Source organism: Aegilops tauschii, chromosome 7 (assembly GCF_002575655.3).
Source record: "Aegilops tauschii subsp. strangulata cultivar AL8/78 chromosome 7, Aet v6.0, whole genome shotgun sequence".
NCBI lineage: Eukaryota > Viridiplantae > Streptophyta > Magnoliopsida > Poales > Poaceae > Aegilops > Aegilops tauschii.
Window position 1 is genome coordinate 624,583,280 of NC_053041.3, and position 23,595 is coordinate 624,606,874.

The following is a 23,595-nucleotide window of genomic DNA, read 5'->3' on the forward strand; positions in this document are numbered from 1 at the left end:
TTTTATTCGCCAATCAACCCACCCACACCACACAGAAAAACCAGTGTGCTATAGCGTCACTATAGCATATAGAGAATTGTCTCACTAAATAAATCTGTTTATAATATCCCGCTAATAGCATGTTTATAGCATAATTTAAGGGACGGCGTTATTTTGTATAGCGCGCTATTTGTTTCCTCATGAGCCCCTTCACCTCCTCTACAAGTGGACCATGTGTTGATAGATCCTTTGTCTCGCCGTTGATCTGGTGGCGTACGCTCTGGGCGTTAAATTCCATCACCTTATGGACCCCAAACTCCTTTGCAAGTTGAATTCACTGTCGGCAGGCCATGATTTCAGTTACCTCTGGATCGTTGAAATATTTTCTACACCGTCTTTTCTTGCCATCTCTAGATTACGTGGCGGGATTAAGATAAGCCAGTCTTATCAAGCTCTATAAATGCCCTTAGATCTGCCCCTGTATGCGGGAGAATATACGGTAGGACCAAGGCCTTCTTTCGCAGCAGCACCCTCTCGCTCCTGCGTTTCCCACGAAGGTGTGAACTTGTGCGAAAATCGTTCCCGGCGGCCGGTGACTGACCACGCTCGTGTTTCTCGGACACATGTGCCTTTAATTTGTATATAAGGAAGTACGTACCTACTACTGTCTCTCTCCTCCAAAAGTTGTGAGCAGTACCATGTAACCATATAATACCGTTATATTGTTACACCAATCTGCAAAGCATCAATACAATAGACGCGGGGAGAAGACAGCAGGACCAGAGTCTCGTTTCGCGGCAACGCCGTCTCCGGTGGAAAGCACGTAGTACAAGTTAGAGCATGCTGCATCGGTCGCAGCGTTGTAACTTTCTACAGTTAAAGCCGTGCCCAGTACTAGTGTAACCATATCATAGTTTAACCTTTCTGCAAAGTACTAATACAATAGACAGCAGGGACCAAGGTCTGGTTTCGCGGCAATGCCGTCGCCAATACTGTACCAGGCAGTGCAAGATCGAACGTGCTGCATCCCTCACAGCATTCCAAATTTCTATTCACACACGCCATTTCTACGAATCACTGAAGTAGCCACCATTTAGCTAGGACATGTTGAGAACGTCAACCGGGAATCAGACAATTGTCATGACTAGCAAAAATGCCCGTGCATTGCAACGGGAGAAAAAAAATCACAAGCCCTTACCCCGTGCTTCACTATGGAGTAAAGAGCAGTTGTGATAAACCAGGTGGCACACGACAATGCAGCTAAATGAACCAAACAAATAATTAAGTGATACTAGTCGTCAACCCGTGCATCCGCACGGGCTAGACTATTTTGGGTAAATGGTTATAAGTTGAACTTCTATTAATATTTGGTTGCATGCAATATTTGTTAGAGATTAACTACTTTTTTACTAATTAATTGGGAATAAAGGAGATTTAAAAAAAAGTACTCCTAAAGTATGTTATAGATTACACCATACATAGAAATTAGAAGTGTATTTTTAGTTGCAAATATCAAGTTGTACAATGGAGTCATGACGAATAATCCACAGCCAACAACAAAATCTTGAGCAAGACTAAAATATTTTTTATGTACCATGTCAAGCCAAGATAAATTCCAGGTGACATATTTATTGGATATTTCTATGAATATACAGAAGGCATACACAACTGTAGAGTACAGTAAGAGAAAGCGAGTGAAGTAATATGCCAAAAAAATGTTGATCATGCCTACAATCGTTGATCGCCGCCGCCAGTAGCAAAATGTGATTATGTTTTTCGATAATTTAGACGTATGTATGATTTATCTATTAGTATGTTACACTAATATTAAATTGTGTTCCTAAAAAAAAAGGTTTTTGTTTCTACATTCCTTGGGACTGGTTGGTTGACATGTACTAACATTAACATTCTTAATGGAAGGTAACATAGTATACACGAAAACATGTCAATATTAACTTCACAAAAAAGGAACATGTCAATATTCCTCTTCCTATATACATTTACAAACCGATTCTCCTAGAGCACAAACTAATTCTTTATGATAGGCAACACATCTTACTTTAAAAAGATTAAATATGTTACATCATGAAAATGTACTATAATTTTCTTTCATAAAAACAGTGATTTAAATTTTCGTGTGCTACCAAATTCAGTCTCATAATATTGTATGGAAACCCCAAATGTCGACTTTGAGCTTGGTTTAAAAAATGTATTCTAAAGTTTAAAAAAAAACATGTAATTAATGTGTACTCTGTCACTTTGAAGCTTTATTGCTCTCTGAATTTTGTGGTACGTTACCAAAAATAAATGAGTACGTATTTTTTACTTATTATTTCATATTTCGGATCTGCGCATTAGTCTTTTCGGTCTAATGTCGAATAAAAACATTCAGTAATCAAACGTTAGTGTAAAAAATTACATGTAACCAAAAACTCAGGATTTTGTCAAATTTAAAGAGGGAATTGATTGATACTCTTTTGTCGAAATATTTGTCTACATGAAGGCTTGGAGCAAAAGGTTTGCACTTGATATAGCCTCAGAATATTTTTATGGACGATAAGGAAGACACAATAATAAATCGTATAGGTATATATGTTAGATTTTTCTTATCACAAATAGTCCTTGATGTGTTTCCTATACCTTAATAATACCATGTCAAATATTTGCCTATGCCTATCTAAATTGTAAAAATAGAATAACTGCTGCTCAAGCCTAACTTAATACTAATATGCAGTATAGATTGTAGGAAAATATTACGTAAAGTCCCAATACTGGGCCTTTACAAATGAATGCCCCGCCCGGTATACTCTTTAGGTACAAAGGGGACAAAACTTCCTTATACTTTTAATGGCATAGAAGATATTTAAAATAAAAAAATATCCCTTGTTACATCTTTGCCTCAAAAGAGAAGTATTGCAGATTGATCTGAAAGTGCTGCATGAGGTCAAATATAAACCTGGAAGTTGCCACTGTATGCATATTTAGATGCTTACTTCTATTTTATCTCTACATTGGAAGATAACATAGCAATTTAACGTGTATATGTGCAGAGGTAGCAATTGGTCAGCTACAGAATATTGATCTGAATTACAATTGGAAACTTTGAACGCAATACATACTTTACTTTTAACCAACTATCCGCGCCTTCAAACCCTTAAATAAGAAATACGCTACTGTCACCCATCTGTCAAAAATTAACCAAATCAATTATTATAAGGGAAGGAAACTAAGAAATAGAAGGATCTGATGCATAATGAATAGCAGTCCAACACACCATTTGTACAGAAAAACTGTTCATAGCTATTAATTATGCATGAGTATAATACATGAATTACATCCATAACCCGGTGAAGAGACGTCTGTATGGATATACGCCACTGTCACCCATCTGCCCAAGCAATCCAGGCACGCCGCTGCCAGCCGTCCTAACACTTGGGTGCCTCGTGCGACCACGTGAGAATGACTGGTGGAGAGTCCTGTAGCAAGTTGTGGTTGTGACCTGTGAGTCACTACCGGCCTGCTCGCAGCAGCGATGCATGTCCTGGTGGGACAAAATGGTGTTGCTGTTCCTACCTAGTACTAATATTTTATATATCCCTGTCTTCTAAACTGAACTACAAAGGTATGAGTATGATCTGATTGTCTATAAACAATGGGATAAAGTAAATGGAATATGTTTGATTCTGATTTGTAAAATACATAAATGAACTCTAACAAACCAAATTTCTAGATGAGTTTAGAGAGGACGTCAAGGTTACATAGCTACTATCTATAGAAAACTATGGAAGTAGCAATAGTCAGGTTATCTATCTGTTGCTACGGACTATCAGTGTACGGAATAAGTTCCAAAATAAAGATAGCTGATTGCCGGTGTTGAACTAAGCATCATATGGCGTGCGTGAACATCAGTAATGGAATATCAATTTAATCACGCTGCAACTTTAGGTAATGTGTCAGAGGAGATTGTAATCCCAAGTTCCCAAACACAGTTTAGCAGTTATGTGAGTCTTAACTCTTAAGTTCCAAACTAAAGACAGCCGATTGCCGGTGTTGAACTAAGCATCATCTAGCATATGCTTGAACATATGTAAACCAATATCAATTTAATCATGGTGCAACTATGGGTAACGTGTAAGAGGAGATTGTATTCCCATCCATGGTTTGTTATAGACGTGAAGCTGGAGATGCCCCAAAGGACGCAGTACAAGACTGTTAATATTTGTTCATCACGTTTAGATGGAATCCTCCCTGGAATTGGCAGGCAACTGGCGCTGGGCTGCTTACTTGACCTTTTCTATACAACTTGCATATTGACAATGGAGAGGGGGTGGGTTGAGCTGCAGGGTACAAAGGCCAAATACATTATTGTGAAGATACCATGACGCCATGCATAAGAGCTCCATAACTGATCGATCTTGCAGAGAAAAAGCCACTTCAGATGACACCCAAAGGCAGGCATGGCGGTGGCGTGACGACGGCAAGCGAGCAGCCTCGCTGGGCTTTTTCTGTAGATGGTACGTGATCTCTGGAGATTTTCTTTAGGGAAGGTGTTCTATTGAGTAAAGATGGCGTGAAGACATCAGCCTCCCTAGGCCTTTTATTTTAAGATAAGAAGCTTGATACGGTGATTTGTTATGATAAAATAGAACCAAGCAAATTGTTAGGAAAAAGAAGATGCATGCAGATAATAACTATGTTTAAAAAAATATGCGGTATAGAGTACATGACATGCAAATAACTTGGCATAGGTGTATACTTTTCAACTAACAAATCTACACCATTATAACTTGGAGCCACCATATTAATGGTTCATAGTTTTTGATTAACGTGAATTTCTAGGGTTAACAAATCTACACCGTTATAACTTGGTCCCACCAGATTAACGACTCGTGTTTTCTATTTAACGTGGGAATTTCTAGGAAGTCCATAATTATTATAAGTATATATATAGATATAGATGTAGAAGTATAGATAGATATAGAAGTATAGATAGATAGATAGATATAGATATAGATGTATAAGGTCAATGTAACTTTTTAAGAATGACATCTATGATCTTGACGCACCATGAGACTTTGATTTAGTCAGCGGTGTTGCAATGGTGCCCGCAACCATCCATGATGCTCTAGTGCCAATGCGAATGAGCGTCGATCCCATCACAACGCAGGTTGAAGCCATGCATGATACCTGCCCCTTTCGGAGTTGAAACAATCTCTGGCTCGACCTCGGCCGAGTGGCAACAAGAGGCCGATTCAGTTCTGAACCATCAATCAGTTTATACCGTACTTGATGAGTCACTCCAAATGGCTAGAGGATGATTGAAATCACAGTACAGGGTCCTACCATATAAAGTAGCTGGATTTTGGATAACACATGAAGTAAACTTGGCCAGTAGAGCTTGCTTGAAAGCCTCCGGGTCTCGAAACCCCAGGCCCCTTCCTTTTTAGACTCGCACATCTTGTCCCAGGAGATCCAATGCACCTTCCTCTGACCATTCACTGCTCGCCACCAAAATTTCGACGAGATTGATGTCAGGTTCCGGCACATCTTCTTGGTGAGCTGGAAGCAACTCATAGTGTGGGTCGGTGTGGCTTGAAGTGATGATTTCACCAAAACTTCCCTAGCCTTCTTCGAGAGCCCCTGGCCCTTCCAACCTCCTACCTTACCCTTGGAGCTCTCCATAACATGTTTAAATGCCCCTTCTTTAGACCTCCCCTCCCGTGTAGCTAAGCCCAAATATTTCTCACTCAATGCCTCCGAAGAGATCCCACTAATATGCTTGAGCATTATCTTACCTGACAGCCTTTCCCAGAGAAGATGGATGATTTCTGCAAGTTAACTTTCTGTCCTGAGGCAGCCTCGTATCCTTTAGAATATTCTTCAACACCTCCATGCTCGACTGGGTCCCCTCCAGAAAAACTATGCAATCGTCCGCGAACAGGAGATGAGTCACTTGGGGGCCAGTGCTACCAACTGATACAACTCGAATAGTTTTCTCCTCTTGAGCTCTCTTGAGCAAAGCCAAGAAACCCTCCACACAGAAAAGAAACAAGTACGGGGATAGAGGGTCACCCTGTCTGAGACCTCTGGAGGGAACAAATTTCCTCGAGAGACCACCATTGAGATTAACACAGAAACTTGCTGAAGTAACACATCTCATGAACATCCTAATCAACTCGGGAGCAAAGCCACATTTGCCCATAACTTGCTCCAACAAAATCCACTCCACACGGTCATAAGCCTTCATCATATCAAGCTTCACCGCACGCAGACTTTTCTTCCATTTCCTAGTCCTGATAGCATGAACACACTCGTAAGCCACCAAAACATTATCAGTAATAAGCCTCCCCGGGACAAAAGCACTCTGCTCCTCCGAGATCAAGGAAGGGAGAATGCTCTTGAGACGATTAGCAAGAACTTTAGTAGCGATCTTGTATAGCACATTGCAAAGACTAATCGTTCGAAACTGCGAAAGCAACTCCAGTGAGTTCACCTTTGGAATCATCACAATCACCGTAGAGTTAAAGGACTCTAGAGTGGCCTCCCCCAAAAGAAAACCACAAACAGCAGCATCCACATCTTCTCACACCAAAGACCAGTTTCGTTGGTAGAATAACACAGGAAAACCGTCTGGTCCCGATGACTTCGTCGGGCCCATCTGAAAAAGGGCCTCTTCGATTTCCTTGTCTGAGATCTGGGAAGTCAGCTTTACATTCATATCCTCGCTAACCAGCTATGCAATACTACTAATGATGCTTCTATCTCCCTCCTCATCAACACATCATATAGAGCCATCCTCCCTTTTGAGCTCTCGAACAGTATTCTTCCTCCTTCGTGTGAGGCTCTATTCTGGAACTATTTAGTGTTTTGATCCCCAGCTTTCAGCCAGTCTATGCGCGAGCGTTGTGTGTAAAAGATCTCTTCCCGTTCAAAGACATCTTGAAGTTGGTCCTCAATCTCCTTGATCTCCGGCAAGTACCCAGTGGTCATCGCCCTAGCCTTGGCATCCGTCAGTTGGGCCTTCAGGTCTTTAATTTGCCTCCTAATCGATCCAAAAACCTCGCACGCCCAGATATGCATACTACTCGTAGTCCGCGCCAAACCCTGGCACAGAGCCTGTAAGCTCCGATCTCCGCAGTCAGCAGCCAGCCACGCGCTTTCCACCATTCCATCATACTGAGCATGGTGATTCCATGCTTCCTCAAAAGAGAAAGGGCCTTGGGCCTTGGTGATCACGACGCGGAGCCGTCTCCAACACATGAACCAAAATAGCCTGGTGATCCAATTCTTCCGTCATCACATGCTCCACATAAGTCTCGGGGAAGAGAGACAGGAAGCTCTCATTGCATGTCGCCCTGTCTAGTTGACTTGGATGTTGTCCGCTCCCTCTTGATTATTATTCCATGTGTACGGGTAACCGGAAAAACCCAAGTCAGCAAGGCCGCACTCATCCAAGCAATCTCTAAAATCTTCCATCTGTCCAAAACTTCTGGCATTCCCTCCTAGCTGATCAACCTGGAATAAAGCTTCATTAAAGTCTCCCGCACAAATCCATGGTAGATTATCCTGGGCTTTCAAATATCTAATGGCATCCCAAGATCTCTTTCTCAACTCCTTGCATGATTTCCCATAGAAACTAGTGAATCTAAGGGTTTTTCCATCGCACACCATCTCCGCATCAACAAAGTATTAACAGAAAGGCCTCACTATAACATTCACATGATCCCTCCACCATAAGGCCAAACCACCAGTACGCCCTTGACAATCCACAGCCACACCACATTTGAACCCCAAACTCCACTTCAACTTGTCCATTGCTATTGCCTTCTTCTACGTTTCCGACAAAAACACCACCGCTGGGTTGTAGGATCGTATCAGGTCACGCAGCTCGCCAACTGTCGAGTCCAACCCCAAGCCTCGACATTTCCAGGCCAAAAGATTCATTGGGCCCGGTTGCCCTGGGCCCCAGGGTCCGCCGATGGAAGTTCATTTTTCTCGGATATGCGGTCAAACACCGAGGAAGTCTTTTGCCTCGTTTCATGAATGAACGCATCATGTTCCCCCTTTGGCACCCACACTTGCTTCGTCCTCCTCTCCTATTATCTCCCACAAACCTGTCATGTGACTCATGGCATGGGTGTCTGTTCAGATCATCCCTTTGCTTTCACATGTACGTAACTTTGCGCCTGCCATGCAAATCATGCGGCCCTCCCTCACCACAATAGACGGCCCACCCCTCCTCCTCAGCATACCTCCCATCATAGCCCTGCTCCATTCCTTTGCCTTTACTATACCAATCAGCTCTACCTGCCACATCCCTTATGTCTCTATACTGTTGCTCCACCCACTTATGCCTCAAATCATGTTCACGGCGCTGTTCCAGGCCGTCATGTAGGTCTCCTTCCCTTCCAGACCCAGACCTGTATCTATCCTTTCTCGGGCTGTTCACCTCCGCCCCAACCTGACAGAAGCTCTTGCTAGTGCGAGCATCACCTGAACTGAAAAATCAGTATTAAGGTTCCTTCTTGTTGGGGAGATCTCTTACCCTTGGGTGATCCAGACGAGATCGCACGGCATCACCAGTGTGAATACCGCTCCGACTACAGGAGCTCCCCGTTGCACCACTATCCGAGCCCTCACCACTGGGAATATTGCGACCATGGGAAGCTCTTAGTCATCCACCCCACTGATCAGACAAATTGATGGGTGGATCACATCGACCTCCAACATGAACCAATCTCCCACGGTCAAAGCAGAAGTGAGGAATCTTCTCATAATAGAAATCAAACCACGTGTTCTCGTTGTCCTCCTTAGATTTCTTTAGGTAGAATCCATGGACCAAAGGCTCAAATACCGAAATCTTAGCCCTTACCCTCAGATAACCTCCTCGCGCAAAACCATCTCTATCTATTCACCTTCACTATGTCTCCAAGCCAGTTCCCGAGTGCCTTACCAAACGCCTCCATCCTTCTATCCGAGGGCAGGTCCAACACTCTCACCCAGATATCAAGCCTGTCGAAAACCATCTCGAACGTCCTAATATTGCCCTCATAGTCCTTCATGATCATAAATCGTAGTCTTCCTCATTGGCGACTCCATCCATTTCAATGATGTTCCTTTTGCCTCTCCCCGCGACAACACGGCTGGGATTGCACGGGTCGGTTATGAAGAAGCATTGTGTCACGTGCTTAGCGTGCACCCATGGCTCGTTTTTTGCGATAGCGTTCACGGTAGCGCTCTTGGCGTCGGGTATAGTCATGGTAGTGAAATTCCGGTTTTCTCTTTCGACATTCTTAGCCCATCTGACACGGAACATCATCGTGTTGTGCAGTCCAGCGTAGTCAAGCTCCCAGATCTCCTCGACCCTTCCGTAAAATCTTTCAGTTGCGCCGTTGTCGCTGCCGGTCATGCATTCCATCGTCACCCCTGAGTTCTGATCATCACTGTCCATATCTTTGTCCTCCGTGTAGAACGTGTATCCGTTGATATCATATGCCTGATAGGTTACGGGGTTGGGCGAGGGGCCATGTGCTAAGGCGTATATGAGCAATCCGTCCTTAGAGCCCTCCTCCTGGGGATTAGCAATAATATGCTCTTTGAACCAATGCAAGAAAGTGGAGTTGTGCTCTCTAGTAACTTCGGCGTCCGTCCTGCATACCCCCCGTCACGATACTTCTTTGCAATAATTTCTTTGTGCAGTGCCAGGAAAGGATCTACCTCGTCTAGGTGTTGTAGCACTACCAAGTTTGCTCTGTCAAAGTCGCTGCGTCGATCTGAGTATGCCACATGCAGTTCCATGCGACCGTTGGAGTGACCTTCTCCTTCGAGCCTCCCATCGTGCTTGTTAACGGGCAAACCAACACTAACACTAGGCGGCTGCAGGTCTGCGCCATATAGAAAATTCTCGCAGAAAGAGATGCACTCTTGTGTCAGATAGCCCTGGACGATGCTTCTATCCGGACGGGACATGTTACGAACGAATCCTTTGATGATCCCATTCATCCTCTCAAACGGCATCATGTTGTGCAGAAATGACGGCCCCAGGTCTATTATGTCGTCCACAATATGGACACACAGATGCACCATCACGTCAAAGAACGCGGGCGGGAAGTACATCTCAAGCTCATTCATTATCACAACGATCTCTTCCTGTAGCCTTCGGAGCTGCTTCAGACTGATCGACTTTCGAGAGATGACATTGAAAAAGTTGCAGAGACCAATAAGCGTGTCATGGACGTGCTTGTCCATTATCCCTCTAAGGGCACTAGTAGAAAAATGGTCAAATGTGAAGCACATTAGTACAAACTGGACAATCTCTTTCGGAGTATCAGGGTTTCGGACGAGAACTCATCTGTTACACTAGCACTTCATTTTTTCAACTTATTACAACTCCAGACTTTTTTGCGTTCCGTACGCACCATTCAAAGCGACGTCATCAATTTTCAACACTTTTTGACATCATTTGCTATTTTTCAGTCATTTACCGATTTGTTTAGAGAGTTAAATGACCATGAAATTGAAAATCACTACAAAATGAACTCTGAAAATGTCAAAACTTGGCATGGTATCATCATTTCACCATAGCATGTGCAAAAGAGTAGAGAGGGTTACGGCAAAAATTGGACGCACTTCGTGTACAAACTGGACAATCTCTTTCGAAGTATTAGGGTTTCTGACGAGAACTCATCTGTTACATGAGCACTTCATTTTTTAAACTTATTACAACTCCAGAATTTTTTGCGTTCCGTACACACCATTCAAAGCGACGTCATCAATTTTCAAAACTTTCTGACATCATATGCTATTGTTTAGTATTTACCGATTTGTTTAGAGAGCTAAATGACCGTGAAATTGAAAATCACTACAAAATGAACTCTGAAAATGTCGAAACTTGGCATGGTATCATCATTTCACCCACATAGCATGTGCAAAAGAGTAGAGAGGGTTACGGCAAAAACTGGACGCACTTCGTGTACAAACTGGACAATCTCTTTCGAAGTATCAGGGTTTGTGACGAAAACTCATCTGTTACATGGGCACTTCATTTTTTTAAACTTATTACAACTCCAGACTTTTTTGCGTTCCGTACACACCATTCAAAGCGACGTCATCAATTTTCAACACTTTCTGACAGCATTTTTTATTTTTCAGTCATTTACCGATTTGGGGAAAAGAAAAAACTATATAAAAAACTAATCAGAAATAAATAGAAGAAAATAAAAAAAGCAGAAAAGAAAAAAATATATAAAAACTACTCAGAAATAAATAGAAGAAAATAAATAAAGAAAAAACTATATAAAAAAATTTCAACACTTTCTGACAGCATTTGCTATTTTTTAGTCATTTACCGATTTGGGGAAAAGAAAAAAACTATATAAAAAACTAATCAGAAATAAATAGAAGAAAATAAAAATAGCATAAAATAAAAAAACTATATAAAAAACTACTCAGAAATAAATAAAAGAATATAAATAAAGAAGAAAAATAAACTATATAAAAAATTATTGGGGCGCTGCCCAGTGGGCCTGCTAGACCACGGGCGTGGAAATTCAGGCCCACAAGGGCCAGCAGGCTCACAGGGCCGCGCGCCATAGTTAGGCCCAGAAGCCTGCTTTACAAGGGAGTTCAAAGTAGCAGCCGCGGCTGGGTTTATAAACCAGTGCGGCTGCCCTTCGCCCGACGAGGTGGGACTAAACTTTCTACACCGCGGGTGGCAGCGCACCCCCTTTAGTACTGGTTGGTAGCCCAACCCGGTACTAAAGGTGGGTCTTTAGTACCGGTTGGAGCCACCAACCGGTACTAAAGGCCTGCTCTTCCTGCCTCTTGGCCTGGCCAAAATAGGCCTTTAGTACCGGTTGGTGGATCAAACCGGTACTAATGGCCGCCGCTATATAAACACCACTTACGAATATTTTCAGTTCGTTTCAGTTTGTTCTTCGCCCCCGTCGCCGCGCCTGTCGCGCCCCAGCCCGTCCCTGTCGCCGTCGCCGCCGCCCCCTTCGCCGCCCCAGCCGGCCCCCGTCGTCGCGCGACCCGTCGCGTCGTCGTCGCCGTCTCGCGCCGTCGCCCCGGCCCGCCGCCCGTCTTCGTCGTCCCCGTCGCCCCCGGCCCGCCGCCCCGTACGTGTCGCCGTCTCGCGTTGTCGCCCCCGGCCCGCCGCCCGTCTTCGCCGTCCCCGTCGCCCCCGGCCCGCCGCCCCGTACGTGTCGCCGTCTCGCGCCGTCGCCCCCGGCCCGCCGCCCGTCGCGCCGTCCCTGCCGCCCGTACGCCGCCGCCCCGCTTGTACACACACACACATACACACACATACACACACACATACACACAGAGACACACACACACACACATTTTTTTACTTATTTTCTGTTTTCTGTTGTTTAGATTAATGCATGTCAAATTTTCTGTTGAAATAATATAACTAGTTTATTTTTAGTAAATGCTTAGTTGAACTAGTTGAATTAATAGAACTAGTTTATTTTCAGTAAGAAAATTTAGGTATATGAGATTTGATGATCTAACTAAAATATTACTATATATAGCTACTTTATATATTTTAGTAAGAAAATTAATATAACTAGTTCATTTTTAGTAAATTCTTAGTTGAATTTGTTGAATTAATAGAATTAGTTTATTTTTAGTAAGAAAATTTAGGTATTTGAGATTTGAGGATCTAATTAAAATATTACTATATATATAGAACTAGCTACTTTATTTTAGTAAGAAAATTAACAGCACTAGTTTATTTTTAGTAAATGCTTAGTTGAATTAATAGAACTAGTTGAATTAATAGAAGTAGTTGAATTAGTTGAATTAATAGAACTAGTAAGTGTTTAATGTTTCACCTATATGAACATAGGAAATGTCGTCAGACGACGAAAAAGATTTCATTAAGTGCGAATACTGTGAAGACCAGCGCGACCTATGTGACAGAAATTTCCATGTTGATGATAGGCGCTTCAGCATCAAGCTGGATGAGACCTTCGAGGTGGATACAGTAAGTCACAACGACAAGTATTTTTTCGTAATTAAGCATGACTTATGCTTCATTTGCTTCAACTTATAATTTTTTATTTTCACTATTGTACTAGCGCATCCCCTACCATGCAAGAATTTTTGTCTTGGATAAGATAGGTTTCAGTGCTATGGAAACTATGGAGGTAAAGAGAGTTTACTTGAAGACCGAGCATGGTTATACTTTCAACGTCAAATTATACAATGCAGACACATACACCTATTTTGAATGCAAAACTTGGCAAACACTATGCAAGACTTATGCATTTGAGCCTGATATGGTTATCACCTTTGATATTCGTCCGAAAGATGATATTGAAGGTAATAGAGACATCTGGGTCGATGTGCAGACGCCTCCAGTTCTACCATTATGTGAGTTTCTCAACCATATTTATGTCTTCGATATTGTTTATTCAAAAATAGTTGACAAGTAACTTATTTTGATTCAAGCAAACATGTTCGGCGCTTGGTAGACAGGACCATCCACTGTCCCGGGGCTGAACTAAACTGCGAGGAGGTAAGTCATTATGTTTCATGGCTTGAGGATCTTGATGCTGTCAAGAGAAATCATTTTCCTGAATTTGAAAATCTTAGTACTCAAAACGTGCGACCAATAGTGATCGTATTGAACTACGGTCACATGTATTTAGGAAAGATGGTAAGATTTTTACTATTAGTCCTCAGTGCATCTTTTGCATACATTATTTTTCAAGCTAAACTTTCATTGCTAAGTATATTAATTACTATACGATGTTCTTCAACAGGGACTCCCGATGACAGTTGTGCCTCAGTGGATCGAGACTAAAGGTCGCATGTCAATTGTTAGCTTACGGCCAAGATATCCTACAGTGCACATGAGTGCATTCAGGATTTCTGAAAGCGATGAATGCTTAATAGTGAAAGATTGGAGCAAAATTGTTAACGATCGCAGAGAAGTACTAGGGGGCAGCAATCAGAAGCGCAGCCCACGATTAGGAGACAGGTTCATCTGCATGCTCCAATATGATGAATCAGGAGAGCTATACATGTTCTATGCTATTTTACCTGAGAGAGAGCAGCAGGAGTGATTTAGCTAGTTATCATGCTCTTAGTACTTGTTGTCCTCTCATGCGTGTCCGTGTTCTTCGTCCTGAACTTAATCTCAAAGAGTGATTTGCTTTTGTGGTGTTATGAACGCTTATAATATCATGACCATGTTGAACTCGATGATATCTTTGCTAGCTAGTATATACTGTTGTTGGTGATGATATGATGCAAGAGTTTTTATATTGATATGATGATGATGATGATGATGAGTTATTATATTATTTATGAAAGAAACCGCATATTAGTTTCAACTGGATGGATCCTAGCTAAGTGATCAAGTATATGCCATATCCATATTACTTGATCACTTGTGATCAAGTAATATGGATATGGCATATACTTGATCACTTAGCTAGGATCCACATGCATCCAGTAGAAACTAATCTGCGGTACTTTCACCTAATGATTTAACAATTCATTATAATGTAAAACAATCACTAAATTAAATTGAAAACATAAAACTAAAGGAAAAATTAAAATTAAAACCAAAACACACCCAAACATTTAGTACCGGTTGGTGTTACCAACCGGTACTAATGTCCTACACGCACCCGAGCCTGGCTCGTGCCACGTGGTGGCACATTAGCGCCGGTTCGTGCCGAACTGGTACTAAAGGGGGGGGGCTTTAGTCCCCACTCTTTAGTGCCGGTTGCAGAACCGGCACTAAAGGCCCTTACGAACCGGTGATAAAACTCCGTTTTCTACTAGTGGGGCAACAGGTAGTATCTGCGTCATCATCACATGACAGTCATGGGACTTCATCCCGCTGAACCTTTTCTTGTCCGTGTCTAGATATCTGCTTATCTTGCCACAGTAACCGGAACTAACTTTGACTCCGATAAGGCACTTAAAGAATTGACCGATCTCAGCCTGACTTAAGGTGAAGCAAGAAGGGGGGCAATAATCCTCTTTCTTTATTTTCTTGCCCTTCTTCTCCCGCGCCTCTATCTCCGTCTCTGTCTCGTCTGACATTTTACGGGGCGGCATGTGCAGATCTTCCCTGATTTTCAAATCTTGCAAGTCTTTTCTTGCCTTCGGCCCATCCTTGGTCTTATCCGGCATGTTCATCAGTCTCGCGAGCAAGCTCTCAAGGACATTCTTACACATATGCATTTGATCAAGGCAATGAGGTGTATCGAGTTTGTGCCAGTACTCCCAGTCCCAGAACACAGACCTCGTCTTCCATACCTTCAGCAGCGGCTCCGGCACCTTTTTCATCGTCTTTCCCGGCGCGGGGCACTCCTTCCAGTTTTTCAACAGCTCATCGATTTCGGCACCGCTCCGCTTACGTGGAGGTCCTCAATGCTCAGCGTGACCATTGAATAGATCTCCACGGTTTCTCCACGGGTCGTCCTGTTCGAGCCATCTTCGGTGCCCCATGTACACGATTTTCCCAGACCCGCCATCTTTCCTTGACGTTAGCTGCTGAGACGTCGTATCATCCATGCACCGCGTGCATCCGCAATATCCATGGCACACCTGGCCTGCGACATATCCGTAACCGAGATAGTCGTGCACCGTCGTGATCAGCGCGGCTCTCATGTAGAAATACTCGCCTTTGCTGGCGGCCCATGTCTTGGCCGGTGTTTTCCATAACGTGTCTAACTCCTCTTGAAGTAGCCCCAGATACAAATTAATATTATTTCCTGGTTGTTTCGGCCCTTGAATAAGCATGCTCATGTGAATGTACTTCGACTTCATGCACAACCAGGGGGGAGGTTGTGCATCCATACAAACACGGGCCATGTGCTATGGTTGGTGTTCCGGTTGCCAAACGGATTCATGCCATCGGTACACGCGCCGAGCACGATGTTCCTTGCATCACATTCAAAATACCGATAGAAGTTGTTCAACGCTCTCCACTGGCTTCCATCCTTGACGTGTCTCAGCTTCGAATCATCTCCATCGTCGGGCTTCTTCCTCTCCGCGTGCCAGCGCATTAGCTTTGCTTCCTTGGGATCTACAAAATACCGCTGGAGACGGGGAGTGATTGGTAAGTACCATACAACTTTCTGGGGACATTTCTTCCCGGCCTTCTTGTATCGAGAAGCACTGCACACCGGACAGCTTGTTTTTTCCGCGTGCTCCTTCCAATAAATTATGCAATCGTTGATGCATGCATGGTATCTAACATGCGGCAGATCAAGAGGGCACACGATCTTCTTGGCCTCCTCAACACTAGTAGGACAGAGATTCCCCGCGGGAAGAACATCCTTTAGGTACTTGAGATGCTCATCGAGGCTAGTGTTGGTCCATTTGTTTTTAGCCTTCGTCTTCAGGAGTTGGAGCGTGAAACTCAAGCGGGTCACCTCAGGATTGCAACCATCATACAATGGAGTGTTCGAGTCTACCACTAGTTGCTCCAGCTTAGCTCCTCTCTAGAAGTAGCTCTCTCAGTACTCGTCTCCTTGCGAAGCAGTGCTTGAACATGAGGGTCCCGCACGATTGAACTTAGTACCGACGAACTCTGCTGTGTGGAGTCCACGTCGTTCTCTCCGCCGCCATGTCCGGCCCCTTCTCCTCCGCCATGTCCGGCCCCTTCTCCGCCGCCATGTCCGGCCTCTTCCCTGCCGCCATTATCGATCATCTGTTCGTCTTGCCCCGTGTCATCATTGCCTGCCCCGTCGGCGTCCTCAACATCGTCATCCTCATCTTCAATTATCCACCGAGTATAGCCATCCATGAAACCAGTCATGAGCAGGTGCGCTTCGACACGACCATCTTCATAGGGGTCGAGCCAAACTATTCCTTTGCATTTTCGACACGGACATAAAACCTCTGTCAGGTTATTTTCTTTCATGTCCTGCACCGCCGACCGCAACCACCTGTCCACCATCGTTCCACTGACCATCATGAACGTCTGCACGGTAATAATAAACAAATTGATTAAAAAAAATGCGTGCATGCATCAAAGTCATACAAAAATTCGGCATGACCTTCCCTAAAAATAGGACATATATAGATCTAGAGTTTGCCTGGAATTCGCCAAAACGGAAATAAATCGACATTTCGGCAAAACATAGGCAACTCAAAAGCACAATTTGGCTTCAACTCATGCCACACACACAATTTCCATCATATGGCCCAATTATCATATCACACACATACACATATTTCCATTTTGCAAAAGCATGAAATTTTAATCACCTCTATCTCGAGATCGAGCACACAGTGGAGATCTGATGATGTAGGGAGATCAAAAGTGCACAAAGCTCTTCTTGACAAAGATAGATCTAGTTAGGGGGCAAATAGGTCACTTGACTAAATGCTACATCTACCTACCTAGCTAATTTGGGAGGAGACAACTTCAACTAGTGGAGGAGGAAGGAAAAAGAAAAAGGAGATGCATTAATGGAGGTGGTGTAGTTAGCTAGGAGTAATGAAGAGAGAGAAAGGTAGGTAGAAGAGGGAGAGTAATGCGGGGAGAAGTATTGAGGAAGAAGAAGAGTGAGAGAGGGAGGATGTGAGAGGTAGGGGAAAGGGAGGAGAGGAGATGGGGGAGGGGAGGACGGGTGGGAAAAGGTGGTGGGGTGCTGCGCCTTACCAGTAGCGCGGGAGGAAAAGCGTGCTACTGCTAAAAGCGTAGCAGCAGCGCGCTTTTCTCACACGCACTACTGCTAAACGGGCCAACCGTGTGGACAATTTCAAAATTAGCAGCAGCGACGTGACTAAAAAGCACGCTGCTACTATTGCTTTAGCAGTAGCGCGCATCATGGCACCAGTGAACTTAGGTTGTTGGGTACTGTTGGTACATTTTTGTAGCAGCGCGGTTTAGCCTTCATGCGCTACTGCTAAAGTTTCATCAGTAGCGTGCTTTTCTTAACCTCGCTACTTCTAATTAGCAGTAGCGCCTCTTTTTGTGCCGCGCTGCTGCTAAGATTGTGTGTATAAAGTTTTCCCTAGTAGTGGTTGGTCATTAATTCCACCGCAATGAAGCATCGTAATTAGCGTATAAACAACATGCGTTTGTATAAGTTGCTAGTGATCTGCACACTAATTGGTCAAATGAAAAGGTAAAAATGGAAATAACAGTTTGCTTAACTAGCAGTCCAAGTGCCTGCGGTGCAAGGCTATGGGGTGAGGAACATGGGCGGGAAGAGCGGATGGTTTGTAATTACATGCGGCTTTGTATCATCTTGACATTACCATCTCTAGTGCCGTTACTATTTCTTATTTGACGCATTCTGTGTCAAATAGACGCCCAACTCCACAGGACGATATGGATTTGGGCCGGCCCATTTAGCAACTCATGTTACTCAGGTTTAGTAACGTTCTAGAACGTTCCATGTTTTCCCCCTTCTTACGGCAAATTTGACAATTTTAACCTATTGACAAAATCAATTCACAGACTGAACTGCCCATAAAACTATTTCACACCCCTGACCCTTTTGTGTAGCGCCCGCCATGCCGGCACCACACCCTACGGTGCAGCGCCTAGCTCTGGGGCGTTGCACCTCTGTCCACCGTGGCAGCCCATGGGCCCGCACCCAGCAGTGCAACGCCTCCGAGCTAGGCGCCGCACATGTAATGTGCAACGCCTCCGAGCTAGGCGCCGCACATGTAATGTGCAGCGCCTAGGGCTCGGGCGTTGCACATTGACTTAGATGCAACCGCGCTAGCCCTCTCCTCCCCCACCCACCCCATTGCCAGTTATAGAACAAACAGGGCGGCGGCCCTCTCCACTCCCCCTCTCAATCCCCTCTCCCAAATCCTTCCGATCCGGCGATTTGGTCCGTGCATTTCTTCACCAATCCATCGTAGAAGGTACTCTCCTCTGATCCCCTTCTTTCTATCCATAGAAAATATGATATTTTGAAGATTTGGGGAACCCTTGTTTGAATCTTGCATGTATTAGATTTGGGGAACTTTTGTTTGAATCTTGCATATATTAGATTTGGGGAACCCTTGTTAGATTAGAATGTGGTTTGGATAGATAGGTTGACATGTTATTTATGTAGTTTGGATACATTGATTGACATGTTATTTCTATGGAAAAGTTATTTGTATGAAGTAGGCCTAGTTTAGTTTTGGATACATATGCTTTGAATTATACTCGCATTGAGAAAAATGCTTTGGATACATATGCTTTGAATCTTGCATGTAGTAGGCCGACTTTAGTTTTTTTGAATTGAAAAGATAATCGTGTTGACAAGAATGGTTTGTTGAAATTGTTAGGATGGTTTGGCTTCTCGATGATCATTGGGACAAACAACACCGGTCATACGCTATGTCGGTGGAGCAGCGGGTAATACTGAAAGTGGCCAGTGTTATGAATTTCGTATTTTTTTCAAACACAAATGCCCATATGTAATGTTATGATTTGTTTGTTTGTAGGAGTTTGCACCTCTGAAGCTTCGGTCTCACGGGATCAGCCTTGGAGGGATGCGCTATGATGAGCGGTACACACCGTATGTAAGGGAGGCAGGACTTCTCCCTTTCATTCAGTTGGTCCGCCGGTCGACGCCACCCAACAGTGCTGCAGCACTCACCGCGCTTATTGATCATTGGAGGCCGGAGACACACACTTTCCATGTTCGGACCGGAGAGATGACCGTGACGCTGCAGGATATTGCTATGATCACCGGTCTTCCTATCGATGGCAATCCTTTATGTATGAACACCGATTCTGATGGGTGGCGCGCGCAGATGTTTGCCCTTATCGGTATGGTTCCTCCGGAGCCTCAGGAACTAGAAGCAGAAGATAAGAAGAAGGAAAGAGTCGCAGCGGGCGCTACTTTCACGTGGATATCATCAAACTTCTGTCATTGCCCTGAGGATGCTAATGAGGACATGGTGAAGACATATGCTCGTGTCTACATGTGGTACTTGATATCCAGGACTATGTTTGCTGATGGCACAGGCAAGAATGCTCCATGGATGTGGCTGAAGGCGTTGACCGTCTTCGATAGCAAATGGAGTTGGGGTTCGGCGACACTGGCTTACTTGTATCGACAGGTATGAAGTTGTTTCCTTTTCACTTCATTGATACATTATCAATGCGCTCTTGCGGCAAATTTGACCATGTTCTCTGTTATGTGCAGTTGGACGAAGCCTGTTGTAGACACACTTGAGGTATTGGTGGTTGTCTGCTCGCACTTTCCATATGGAGCTGGGAGCGTTTGCCGGTTGGACGACCGAAGACCGTGAAGTACGAGGATTGGGACGACAAAGACGACCCACTATGGCTCCCCACTTGGGCTTACAAGTGGGATGTGTTAAATGAGACGACAGATGATCCCTCGGTAATGTACAAGTTGTACAAGAGCGAGCTGGACGCGATCACGCCTGAGCAGGTGAACCGACATTGCATACTTGATTATCATGCTTGTATCGTAACTCGATATCAATTTTGCATTCAATCCCATTTTGCAGGTGGAATGGGAGCCGTATGGAAAAGGAGAGAGTTTTGGTAACCCTATGGAGTTCAGGCTGAATCCGATGTGCACTAGGGATGGGGATCTCTGGCATATGCGGTGCCCACTGATATGCAACTGGGCGGTTGAGCTTCACCTGCCACATCGGGTGTTCCGCCAGTTTGGTTTGTTCCAGCAACACCCGCCGGAGTGGGAGGACACGGACAAGTTGCTACACGCGTAAGATATAATTAACCTTGAGCACTTAGCAGCTTCTCGACGGTTTCGATGATGCTAATATTCTGTTTCTAACTTGCAGGTTGGATAGGAAAAAGCACCGGAAGATCAAGGATTGGGCCAACCATCACAGGAAGTATGTCGTGCAGTTCGCTCTTAGTGTGGAGCAAGCAAGGGCTGGAAAACGAGCCCAGCTTCGTGAGCACTGCTCGATCGCGTTCAACAACTATCTCGCATGGTTTCTTGCAAATACCCGCGTGGATGTATGCCAGCCGGCGTATGCTGAGGAGATTCTGGAAGAACCCACCGTTTTTGATGAGGTAGCCCAGCACCAGTACAACGCATTAGTCAGGAAAGGCAACTCAGTGATCCCTTCAGCTCCAATGATGAACTTTGTGGTTAGCCCTTTTTGCTTTTCCATTCGCAATATTCACATCTTCGCTTTCCTAACACTTTGATACCGTTTCTGTTCATAGCGTGCCCAGATCAAGAAAGCAGCTGATGAGACCGAGACTATTCTGGAAACAACCCCGGCTGGCAAAAGCGATGGGGAAGGTGCACTTCGAGCATTCATTAAGGTTCACATCTCCTTCAAACTAGCACTTAACATTTGTTGGCTACCACTAGGTTGGCTACCACTAGGCTGGCTACCACTTGGTTGGCTCCCTTGTGTAGCTCCTTGTTGGCTTGTGCTTGCATCATTTTTCTTGGACCTTTTCCTTGGTTTCGTACATTTTCTTTTGTTGTGGCCATGACCTTTGCACTCCCCACAACGGGAGCTCTCACGAGGCTCTTGGAATTGGTCGTTGCCCGCTTCGCGGCGCCCACCATGGCCCCATCCGTCCATGTCGCCTCTAAGACGCTTTGTCTTACGTCTACCCCGTTTAACAACCTTCAACTCCGGATCCGGCCATAGTTGAACTCCATGATACTCCGGCCATTGTGATTGGTCAAAGTATGGGTGAAAGCGGGGAGCCCATGTTTTCTTGACCGTCATGATTGAGAACTCCGACTCCCTCACGGTGCGTGGGTGATTGATGTCCACATTCCTAACGCGACCGGCGGCATAAAAATGTGAGCATGGGAGATGAAGCAACAATGGCCTCCCGCAAGTGCAATCACATTGTGTTAACGACACCTTGAAAGCCCGGCCTCCATGTTGCCGGCCATCGTTTGTGGTTCCTCCTGGCTCTTTCACTTCGTACTTCCACTCTTCGTTGTCATATAATATAGCTTCTTCTGAGTCCGCCTTCCGTGATTGAAATACCAACCATTCATCAACTTTGGGTGGGAACTTGTACTTGTACTTCCGTGGGTTCTCACCCGCTATCTGTGCATCGGTTTCCATCGAGTACTTTACAAAGTACGCATTCATCTTGTCAAACGTGTATTGAACTATTGCCGTCACGGGTAATCCACGTGCACCTTTGAGCACCCTATTGAAGCATTCGGCCATATTGCTTGTCATTTGACCGTATCTCCGGCCATCTTCATCAAAAGCATGTGCCCACTTGTTCCGGTATTGAATGTGCCTATTGAGAAATTCTTGACCCCCGGGATCAAGTTTTTTGTGTGCGAGCAATTTGTTGTACAAAGTGGCGAAGCGCTTATCGGAGAAAGCGAGACAACAATCTTGAAGATCATCGGCCAACTCCTTAAGGCCACATGCCCTATAGAAGTTCGAACAAAAGTGCCTCATGCACCAACGATGGTGCAACGGAGCATGCCCGGGAATGTCAATCTCCACGGCGTTAAGAATTCCTTGATTCCGATCCGATATGACACAAATTTCCCTTTCAGCGGGTAACACCTTCGTCCTCAAAAGATGCAGAAACCACTCCCAGTTGTCATTGTTTTCCACCTCAACCAAAGCAAATGCCAATGGCAACACCCGGTTATTGGCATCACTTGCTATCGCAACCAACAAGGTGCCCTTGTATTGTCCGGTCAAGAACGTGCCATCAATTGCGATGACCGGCCTACAATGTTCGAAAGCCCTCACACATTGCTCGAACGCCCAAAAAGCACGGCCAAATACTCTGACTTTCCTTCCTTCATGAACCGTTGTTTGGTGCCCATGAGGCTCGACCACATGAACCATGCCCGGGTTTGTCGCGGCCATGGCTAACAACAACCTAGGGATTCGGTTGTATGCTTCCTCCCATGTACCATACAACATCTTAAATGCGGCTTGCTTTGCCTTCCATGCCTTGCCGTATTTCACCTTGTAATGAAAGATGGCTTTCACAAGGTCAATGACATGTTGGACGCTCATTGTTGGAAGTGTGGATATTGAGTTGGAGAGCCTGTAAGCGATGAACTCGGACGCGAGTTGTTTGTGGTCTTCGGACACAATCTTGCCATCCACCCTTTTGCCTTGGCACATGTGAGTTGGCACACAACTCACTACATGCCAAGTTGGACCTCCTTTCCATGGTCTTGCACGCACAATCCACGGACAACCGCCATGGCGTCTTGCCACTCCTTGTTGGACCTCCTTTCCACGAGCTCTACCACCACCACGGCCTCTTGTAAGTCCAAGTTGGACCTCCTTTTCATCTTCACATGCAGATGCAACCGTGTAGCGCACATTGACGTCCGAGTTCACCACCTTGTGTGGACGATAATGCGTAACCGAGTAGTTGTCGAGCCACATCTTCAAATCCAACAAGCTGTCGAACTTAGAACCTTTAGCAATCCGGTTCTTGTCGTCTACCAAATCACGGTGAGAGCTTGGCCTAACCCCAAGAGGTACACATTGGCCACCATCTACCACGGCTTCATCCGCGAGACTAACATCCTTGAACAATGTAGTCCGATGATCCCGACCAAATACCTTCTCGAAAGCTTCGGCCTCCTTCACCGTGAACCCCTCCGCATCAACTTGTTCATCGGAACCATCGTCATCCGAGTTCGATGCATATGCACG

General features: G+C 44.7%; 2 protein-coding genes across 2 annotated transcripts in view; one reads left to right on the forward strand and one right to left on the reverse strand.

Moving 5' to 3' along the window:
• The window catches only part of LOC109736242 (probable E3 ubiquitin ligase SUD1), a 28,839-nt gene extending 17,553 nt beyond the window's left edge, over window positions 1-11,286 (reverse strand). Inside the window, exon 1 of the mRNA XM_073505478.1 lies at window positions 11,139-11,286. The gene's annotated coding sequence lies outside the window, so the exon portion shown is untranslated. The remainder of the gene's footprint in view (window positions 1-11,138) is intronic.
• An 8,561-nt stretch (window positions 11,287-19,847) lies between these two features.
• On the forward strand, window positions 19,848-21,308 carry LOC120969715 (serine/threonine-protein phosphatase 7 long form homolog). Its single transcript, XM_073504608.1, has 6 exons — window positions 19,848-20,031; window positions 20,118-20,369; window positions 20,449-20,669; window positions 20,749-21,064; window positions 21,143-21,244; window positions 21,294-21,308. Exons 2-6 carry the CDS (start codon window positions 20,322-20,324, stop codon window positions 21,306-21,308), a joined length of 702 nt encoding a protein of 233 aa, XP_073360709.1. The 5' UTR covers window positions 19,848-20,031; window positions 20,118-20,321.
• The last annotated feature ends 2,287 nt before the right edge of the window (window positions 21,309-23,595 follow it).